Below are 10,861 nucleotides of genomic sequence, written 5' to 3' on the forward strand. Positions count from 1 at the left end.
TCACATCTACATACCTCAATTTTGCTAGTAATACTTTAGGTTGTTGATTGTTAGTTGTGTTTCTGTTTTGAGTGCCCGATGTACTAGGTAAAGCCAAATTTGCAGTAGCACCAGAGCTTGATGCATTTTGTCTATTTTGGGTTCCTGATGTGCCAGGCAGGGGTGTGACTCCAGATGCACCTGAGTTTGATGTATTGTGTCTGTTTTGATTGACCGGTATTGACGGTGCGGGAATGGCGGCAGCCCCGCCTGAACTTGACGCATTGTCTCTCAACTGACTGTTTGTTGTTACTGGTTGTCCTGTTGTGTTGGTAGTCCCGGAGGACGACGCACCAAGACCAAATCCAGCTGTTTGATTTCCAGACATACCACTGGCCAGTATTGGTCTCGGCCCTGTGTTATTTGGATTATTTGGTCTTGTTAAACTACGCTCTCGCGCCAACTTTCGTAGCCATTCAGGACCAAACATAATAGGATTACGATCAGCCATAGCAGGATTTATGAATAGAAGACAGTAGAATAAACAAACAAGTGCAAGGCAGGAACTGAAACAAACAATCTATTAATAATATTTAAAATGTTTCATTTATTTAAAATAAAAAATTGGCACTCTTCTGTTCCTAAAAACTTTAAAGTTTTTATTTAAGCACATGCAATATACGAGTAAAATAAGAGGAGGTATATACAGTGGTGGATGTATAATAAGAAATACCTTATACAGCGAGATGATAATATATAGCCTATATAGCCTTTCTCAATAAATAAGCTATCTAACATCGAAAGAATTTTTCAAATCGGACCAGTATTTCCCGAGATTAGTGCGTTCAAACAAACAAACAAACTCTTCAGCTTTATAATATTAAGTATAGATTAAGCATTATTTCATATATGTAATAGAACAACCGTTTATCTAGTTTCATAAGAAATTGCTTAATATTAATCAAACATTAGCATTAATAAAATTGAACAACTTTAAGTGAAGTATGATTTCTGTTGGCAGTCTAGACAACAAATTAGAAACAGCACAGTTCAAGTGTTCCGAAGTCAAAAGCTGTTGAAATGCCGCCCATATTTTTTTTCTTCTACAAATATTTGCACAGTTTTTTAAACATTCTATAAAGAGTTTCTGAAAATTAATTAACTTTGCAGTAAAAATAAGAGTGCTGACCCATCAACAAGAAAAATAATTTTAAGTTTACATTTTGACAAAAACTGGAGTTTTCTATTACATATGAAATAACGCTTAATCTCTATTATGTTGATACACAAATGTTGAATATATCTGAGAACTAATTCATTGTGTTAGGTGTTTCTAATTATACGTCCAACAATGTATGTATAGTAAATTAGAGAACTATGTTGTTGCCAATCACAAACTCCTTGAACATTTATTATATTAACATTATTGCTTTGTTAAGTTCATTTAAAAATTATCAATTGCAACCCAAAATGCTTTTACTTTTAACACATTATTGCTAGCAAATCACAAGTATCAACTCAACTGATGCGAGTTGCTATTTTATTGATAGTAATTTAAAATGAATTACATGATTAATAAAATATTGTTTTAACTTGCAGATATTTAGTAAAGAAATTATTTAATTGTGGCAATCCTAATCAGGATAATAAAATTAACTCATGAAATTATTGTATTGCTACCATTCCATGATAGGTACAAAGTTTGATTTAAATATGTATATTAAGTGATAACTGACCAGTTATCAAAATTAGCACTAAAAGAGTGGTTTACATAAAAATCTATGCATTGTTTGCTAAAAGTCCAAAAATTTTAAAAATAAAGGAGACTTTTGGCTGACATCTGATGTTATAAGGAGCAACTGTGCTCTGATACTATACTCATAAATATTACAATATGTTAATTGACTTTAATCTGAATTAATATCCAGTAATGTTTTATGTATGTATGTATGTGTCACCACAACATACCACTGAGATTAAATTTATAGCTGAAATTATTATTTTAGTCAACAGGAGTTGTTGTCCATAAATAATATAGCTAATTCTATTTAAATTGATTACTAACCACGATTTAAATAATTCAGAGAGCTATTTGAAATGACCTACATTTTTTTGTTATGTCCCCATAAATATAAAAATAAACAAAATCATTCCAAAGGAATAAAATAGGTCCCTTTTGACAAAAAATTATTAACCTCAAAAAGGTTGTACAATTAGGTATATTGTTTAAAAAGAAACATATAAACAAAGCAAAAAAGCCTTGAAATAACTTCCCATCAAAGATAATATAAATGAGTTTCATGACAACATTATAGGAATTATAATAATATTATTATTACACTTGGCTTCATAGCTTATAGAACAGGACATTATTTATCTTTAGAATAATTTATATGACTCCAAGAATAAAACAAATTTGATTTCGTTTTGTTTGGATAATTTAAAAAAATATCACTGTAGATAAAGACTAATTATTAGAGTGGTATCAATTATCATTATTGTAATGATTGTCAACAAATGTTTTGTGTGTATGTATATAAATTTACGTCATTCCCTCAAAATTTATAACGAATACACTATTATTGGTCGTAAATTTCACATGTAAGTTCATTTATTAGAAATATGAAGGTAGATATAAAAAAACGTGATCGAATATTCGCCAACACGTTCTTCCCAAATTGAATGAATTTCTTGAGTAGACCGCGCATCAAATGTCCTATTTCATGGAAATTACGACGATGTGTATACAAAGAAAGCCTCTATTAGATTATCACTAGTTGAAACTCCAATTCGAACATAGATCCCGATGTAACTTACAAGCTTATAAAACATTAAACCCTCGAATATTACTTATTCTAATTAACTTTAATCAACGCAAGCGCCTCGTGCTTGCTGCAACACCAGATTTGAACACATATTCCAAGACTTCCGAGAGTCAAGGTGGCAAATAGCAGCTACACATCGCTACTTACGAATCGTAACACAATCTTGATTTTCACAACAACAACAACAACACTGATAATAACATAGAAAACAATATAATATGCTTGAAACAGAATTATTATAATTACCTAAATTGTGAGATCTCGAATAGCTAGTTGAAGCACACACCGCGCACGACGACAGAGAAATATGGCGGACCAAAGACCAAAGTCAGAACTCGGAAATGTATTGAAGTTGTAACTGTGTTGCTATTATTAAAAATGTACATACCACCTTGATAATAATTATTATTTTCATTTTTGACTGAATATTAAATGACTGTTGTAAATTAAATCTTTGGAGAATTAATTATGAAGAATTCGAATCAATTACATTAGATTCTTAATTAAAGCTTTACTCTCTATACTCACCCTAGTAACGACAGCGATAACTTTACAAAAGTATTGATCGTATACTGTGATCGTATTACGCAGTTCAATAAAGAAACGAATCTTCAATGGTGGCCAAAGCTGACACTGATGTATGGTAGGGTCAGCAAAAAAGAAAATGAAAATAACGATAATGGATAATTATTTTATTAATTATATCAAATTGTTTGTTGACAAACTTTTTAAAGTGAAACTTTTATTAAGTACATCGTCTCAAACTTTTTGGTCTGTGTAGCACATGTCGCGTAACGGTCGAACCGTACGATAATTATCGTACAAATACGATAATTTTGTGCCTACTGCCTAAGTTTCACTTTTACCGTGGTTTCATAAAACCACACAACATTTTTTGTTACGGTATTTGTGTATTTATATGAATTATCGTATTAAGCGGGTGATCCACTGGCGAGCAAAACCGCTTTATACGCTAACGAACTCGCGAGCCAAAGGTCTAAACCGCCAATGGAGCATCTAAAAGTCTGCGGACTTAAAGAACGGCGAATTTGCTCGCTGGCTCGTTGTGCATGCTTGAAATTCTAAGTCCGCGGTCCAGAAAACCGCCAGTGGATCAGGCGAGCCGGCGAGCCTACAGTCTTTTTGCGACTTTCGTGTAGACCGCACGCGCTGCGTCTAGCTACAAAAATGGATTTACGCTCGTTTCGTCGCGAGTTTGTGTCGGAATTTATAAAATGTTTTTAGGAACATGATTGTCTATGGAAGTACATCAGCAGCGACTATAAAAATAAATTGCTAAAAACTTCCGCGCACAATAAACTTTTAGAGATCTACCAAAAAAATGATCCCAACGGTACAATATCTGATATTAAAAACACCATTCAATATCTGCGTCTTTTCTTCTTTTTTTGTTCTTTCTCCTGATTTAAAAGTACCCCCAAGTAACACGCCATGACTTCGCCAACGATGAGAGTAAGCTGTTTGGTACGCTAATGGTTCACCAACGCGAGTCGACGAGCCAACGAGTCAACGATCTAAACCGTCAGCTCGTCGGCTCGCCAGTGGATCACCCGCTTTAACGTATACAGAATGTAACAAAATCCCCATTATATTTGTAATGAGCCCACTAAACTGAACAACTTTTCCCAAAGAACATATTTTGTCTAATTCCAATAAAACATTATGTATTTACTTTCGCAAATGCATAATTGTCGTTGTAAATTTATGATAAAAACTATTATAGGGAAAATCAAATACATTTTAGTGATTTTATTTTTCCATTTTTTTTTTGCATGCCGTACGGCCGTGTGTAAGCGAGAGGGAATGATAAGCGCTGCCATTGAAGATTCGTTTCTTTATTGAACTGCCTTATATGTGTGGATGACGCTGTATCATTTATTTCTTTAATTATAAATTTTAAAAACAAACACAACAAACGTAGTTGAATTAAATTAAAACACCTGAATGTAATATTACAATGTGAATAATATTATAATAAAAGCATACAAATTTTAATTTTATTTTCTAATTTTGAACTACATATTATAATATATTATATTATATTATGTATAATATATTATATGTATTATACTATATTCAAACATAGGACATAGTCGTCGTGTTATGATATTAGAAGTTTAAATCATACATATTTTAAATATTATCTAAAATATGATCAAAATATATTATGTACCTACTTTATATTTTAATATGAAAGAAAGAATGAATTCCAAGCATTTTCAATTTCATTATTTTACGTGATTTTACAGTTGTACGATTAATTAAAGAATACACTGAATATGCGCAATAAAACACATCCCCTTTAAAATATTTTAGAGATGGTAATATTAGATTTTTCAATCAGTCAATCCCACAGATCCCACAGGTCAATCCTGATTTGAATTTTGAGCGCGTTTCTCAATTCTCACTCTGTGTCAACTGTCAACTGGTGCCAAGTGCCAACTGTCATGTGTGATGTGCTCGGAGGTCATGTGTGTCAAGTTGTCAATTATAGATGTTATTAGCTAGTTCAATGAAGAAACGAATCTTCAATGGCGGCCAAAGCTGACTTTGACAGATGGTAGGATCAGCAAAAAAGAAAATAAAAATAACGTAAATTGATAATTATTTTATTTATTATTTTGTTAATTATTTTAATTTGTTTGTTGACAAACTGTTTTGTTAGACCGGACTCTCAGTGGAGTTTCGTTTGCAAAAATCGCGGACCTAAATCTGACTTCTGATATATATTGTATAGATCCCAGACATCCTATAGACAGATGTTGCCAACCAGTTTTGTGGTCCCCCTGCCCGCACCCCGGTAATTAAATATGGCATACAAAGAAAAAAATAAAAATTTCCAAAACATGCCGTGTGGGGTATCAAATGAAAGAGCTTATTGAGTAGATCACGAATATATAGCATACTATATACATTTCTTACACTTTCTCTAAGATTTTTTAGAAAATTTACGAAAATGGTCCATTTTTGAGTTAACTTTAAACCACTATAGATTGAAAACTCATGAATATATTTTTTAAATTATTATTTTAAATAATTAACAATAGTCCATTGTTTACGATTCAATATTTCGTACAGTGAAATAGTTGCATGGGGGAGTGGGGGGAGCATTCAAAGATGGCGAGTATATTTTCAAGTTCATATAGTATATAGTTATTTTCATCAAATCCACCACATAGCTCACTTATATTATATTACGAACTATTGAATCATAAACAATGGACTATTGTTAATTATTTGAAATAATAATTTAAAAAATATATTCATGAGTTTTCAATCTATAGTGGTTTAAAGTTAACTCAAAAATGGACCATTTTCGTAAATTTTCTAAAAAATCTTAGAGAAAGTGTAAGAAATGTATATAGTATGCTATATATTCGTGATCTACTCAATAAGCTCTTTCATTTGATACCCCACACGGCATGTTTTGGAAATTTTTATTTTTTTCTTTGTATGCCATATTTAATTACCGGGGTGCGGGCAGGGGGACCACAAAACTGGTTGGCAACATCTATCTATAGGATGTCTGGGATCTATACAATATATATCAGAAGTCAGATTTAGGTCCGCGATTTTTGTAAACGAACATCTCCTTGGAGCCTGCTCTATGTTATGATATTTGTGTATTTATATGAACTATCAAATGACATATACAGAACGCAACAAAATCCCCATTAATACTCGTAGTCTCGTAATTAGCCCATAAACTGAACAACTTTCCCCAAAGAATATATTATTAAAGAAAATATTATTTACTTTAATAATATATTCTTATTACTTATAGCAAATACATAATTGTCATTCTAAATTTATGATCGGGTTTCGCATAGGGATCGACAGGTAGTCAAATTTGAAAATTATAATTTTGAGCAATACATTTCTTTAAATATTTCTTTATTTCTTTGTTTGAGATTCATCATCATCATCAGCCCATATAAGTACCCACTGCTGGGACAATACAAGTGGGAATGGAAGGAAGAAAAGTTCATATTATTTCTTGTCCATATTTTTTTTTTTGCAATTTCAAGGCAATTCTCAAAACTTTAAACTCCAATATCTCAGAAACTAAGTGACTCCTCACCCCCCCTTTGGAGGAGGGATTCCCACCAATCCCCCCTCCCCTCCCCCTCCCACAAAAACCTTAAATTCGAGGGTTGTATTTGTACACTTCTTCCAAAAATTATAACAGGGAAAATTAAATACATTTTACTTTACCCTATTTTTTTTTGCATACCGTACGGCCGTGTGTGAGCGAGAGGGAATGATAAGCGCCGCCATTGAAGATTCGTTTCTTTAAAGAACTGACTAATAATATTATCATTTTTTTTATTTTAGAGTTTAGACTGTAATGTTCAGTACTGTTTGCTGTGCTGTTTGTTTAATTGTCAGTAGGTATAAAATTAAACTTTTATGAAGAACTAGCTTTTCGCCCGCATTTTCAAAGATAAACCCGCATAGTTCCCGTTCCCGTGGGATTTCCGGGATAAAACCTATCCTATGTGTTAATCCAAGTTACCCTCTATATATGTGTGCTAAAATTCATTGTAATCGGTTCAGTAGTTTTTGCGTGAAAGAGTAACAAACATCCATACAAACTTTCACATTAATTATAATATTAATAGGATAAAATATAAAACACAATAATATTATATTTTGAATAAAGGCTAAACTGTACATTATAGGGCGTGGAGTTGAGAGTCGTAATTTTTTTTGTGGTTAGCTATTGTCCTATGGAACCTAAATCTGAAATTTCACAGCGCGAAAACTTTTTGTTTTTGAGTCACGAATTTTTGAAAATCGGAAAATTTTACTCCATTTTATCTTTGAAACGCGAACTTACTGTTATGACAGTGTCAAATTGACCTACAGCGATTGTCAAACGCGTTTCATTTCAGGTAAAACATTTCTATCTAACAAAAAAAATATTATAATTTAAATTTTATTTATGAAATTTGTATATTTTTTAACAACAACATTAAAAATAATTATTATTAAGTATAGTTTTTGTAAAATAGATTAAATAAAATAAAATTATTAATATTCGCAATTTATAATTTAACAAAAATATTAATCGAAGTGTCTAGTCGTCCGCTAAACGGATGAATAAAATAAATTAGTCGTCCGATTACCGGATGAATAAAATAATTTAATCGTCCGATTATTCGGATTTCTAGATAACCTTTTAACACTAAAGCTAGTTGGGTTGGACTAAAGCAAAGGGGGCTCAGGATTTTTGATGGAGTTGGTGTCATTTTAACACCTATTTATTATTGTTTTATCGTAAAGATAACGCTAATATAAGCATGTTTTATAGGAACAACTTTTCTCTAAAATCAAAAATGGCGGAGATATTCACCCTCAATCCGTTAGGTTAGGTTTAGGTTAGGTTAGCCTTTAGGTTAGGTTAGGTTAGGTTAGGTTTCTTAAAAAAAAACTACACAGAAATAGGAGCCCCGCGAAGCGGGGCTCCGTCAACGCGCAAAAAAAAATCAAGTTAGGTTAGGTTAGGTTAGGTTAGGTTTCTTAAAAAAAAAAACTACACAGAAATAGGAGCCCCGCGAAGCGGGGCTCCGTCGACGCGCAAAAAAAAAATCTAGTTTAGGTTAGGTTAGCCGTTAGGTTAGGTTAGGTTAGGTTTCTTTAAAAAAAACTACACAGAAATAGGAGCCCCGCGAAGCGGGGCTCCGTCGACGCGCAAAAAAAAATCAAATACCTACGTGTGCCCTCCTCCCCCCACAAAAAACCTATAATACGTGCGGCAGTTCTTTTATTCATCCGGTAATCGGACGACTAATTTATTTTATTCATCCGTATAGCGGACGACTAGCGCTGTCCAATATTAATTGTACGCTTTGTACCGTGGAACAAAACAATAACGACGTCATTTTCAGTTACCGTTCGTTTGCCGCCATTCAGTCGAGATCGTTTCGTGCGTACTCCTGTTAAGCCCTAAAACTGTACAAAACTATTAAACTTTTACTTTTAGCATACAAATAGGTAGCGAGGAGCGAAGCGACGAGCGTGTTAGGTTAACATTTGAACTGCCGCACGAGCCGAGCGAGCGAAGCGAGCGTGCCGCGGCAGCGGCCGGCGAGTGCCAGAAGCGACTTTAGGGCGATTCCCACTCAAACAAAAAAAAACTACAGGTCATACTAATGTCTATTACATTAAATCTGTCATATTTCAAATCAAAGAGCTAATGCAATATTACTAGTATTGAAAACTATTATTGTAAAGTAATAATTAATATTAATTGCTTCAGATCAATGTGGAACTGGAAAAAAATACCTAAAGCAAAGGGGGCACAGGACTTAGAAAATTTTTGATGGAGTTGGTATCATTATAACACCTATTTATTATTGTTTTATCGTAAAGATTACGCTAATAAAAGCATGTTTTGTTGGGGCAACTTTTCTCTAAACTTGATAATAATTACCAAGATACATGACGGATTGTAAAATGTAAATTTTTTCAATGATGGAATATTATGTATTCAATATTAAGCTGCGAAAGTCCGAATCTAGCTAAAAAACGTTACGCTAAAATAAGCATTGCATTATCATAAGGCTTGCCACAGAACCGAAGCTGTCAACCCCGAATTCCACGTGGTCTTGTCTGCCCTACCCCTAGAGTGTATGTAAAAAGCCGGAGGCGCGGAGGGAAGAGGCGTGCTTTGTCACGCAAGGGCGGAAGGGCTGCACTTCCCGTAGCGCCGGAGCTAAGGCAGTGTCTGAGACAATATAAAAAAGACATGAGGAGATAGGGAAAGGGTTAGGTTAGGTTTTATCATCAATCTTTGAGGGCGAATATCTCGGCCATTTTTTATTTTAGAGAAAAAGTTTTTTTTATAAAACATGCTTATTTTAGCGTTTTGAATAAAAATTATGTATTTTATGATTCCTATACAATTTTCACTTTAGATCAAAAATTTTCTAAGTCCTTACTTTGCGCCCCCTTTGCTTTAGGCGGACCAAAACTTAATTTGTAAATATCTCGAAAACTATTAATTTTCGCGCCCCCCCCTTTACAGGGGAAGTTCCTAGTACCCACCCCCCCTCTCTCCACCCCCCACTACCCCCAAATTCCACGCCCTATAATGTACAGTTTTACCTGAATAAATGTCTTGGTCAAATATTGAACACCTAACTGCGTTAAAATTTTCTGAACGATACATCACTGGAATGAGTAGGTAGTAGGTACCATCAAAACGACCATGTCTTATAATCATGAATACATAGTAGTCTTTGATCATGAATCTCAGTCCTTGTAAACTGGCACAAGTCCAAGTGCCAAGTGCCAGTTTACAAGTTAAGTTAGGTTACAATATACAGGTACAATATTTTTGAATATCTGGATGATTTGACTTCAACATGCACTGCATAAGATCTTCCTCCTTTAAAATAAGATAATGGGTAATAGGTACGGTACCTACTTTTTATCAAAAACATTTGATGGAGTATTTCAAATAGGTGTGGCTTACAGACACCTTGTACTCAGCATCTTGTTTCTATCAGTTTCTATTTGGAAACAAATTTGTTTTTTTTGTGGCTTATCTAGTAGTTATTTCACTACGTAATTAACATTATATCAAACAATTCTTTTAAATAAGCCTTTTGCAAATTGCCACCGCTGTTTTATACTCAAATAAAGAATGTGTTTAGATAAGATAGCTTAGGTAGAACTCCATTGACCTGGATATTTTATTTACATGGAGCAAATGAAAATTTACTATTTAAAAATACAATGTAGGTATTTTTAATTCGGAAATAGGTATGTACCTATGTACTTATTAAGAATAAAATTTAACACAAATATGCAAAAGTTTAGATATTTATATGATTTGTATGGATACCTGTCACGGAGTCAGTGACTGGTCGAGTAGAGCATGTGTGACGCGCTTTTATTCCTCTTTAACCACTCATCCTGGGAGAAAGTTTGGACTAATTATTTATATTCCTAGCTTTGAATACATATTGTATTTTATTTTAACAATGAAACTGATATATTTCCTGGATTAAATACAAAAAAAAATCCAA

At 33.2% G+C, this 10,861-nt stretch overlaps 1 protein-coding gene across 7 annotated transcripts in view; it reads right to left on the reverse strand.

Moving 5' to 3' along the window:
- Gyf (GIGYF family protein Gyf) overlaps positions 1-3,161 on the reverse strand; it is a 43,025-nt gene extending 39,864 nt beyond the window's left edge. For 6 of the 7 annotated variants that reach the window (XM_090103651.1, XM_090103638.1, XM_090103645.1 and 3 more), the window contains exons 1-2: positions 3,051-3,161; positions 15-545 (exon numbers count right to left, since the gene is read on the reverse strand). In XM_090103651.1, coding sequence (XP_089959777.1) covers positions 15-490 — 476 coding nt within the window. In that variant the 5' untranslated portion in view covers positions 491-545; positions 3,051-3,161. Of the gene's footprint in view, positions 1-14; positions 560-3,050 lie in introns of all 7 variants that reach the window. The other variant, XM_090103616.1, reaches the window with a different exon arrangement.
- Positions 3,162-10,861: the final 7,700 nt, after the last annotated feature.

Source organism: Colias eurytheme, chromosome 1 (assembly GCF_061535395.1).
Source record: "Colias eurytheme isolate Ceu_HAF_F1 chromosome 1, ilColEury1 Martin Lab GWU primary, whole genome shotgun sequence".
NCBI lineage: Eukaryota > Metazoa > Arthropoda > Insecta > Lepidoptera > Pieridae > Colias > Colias eurytheme.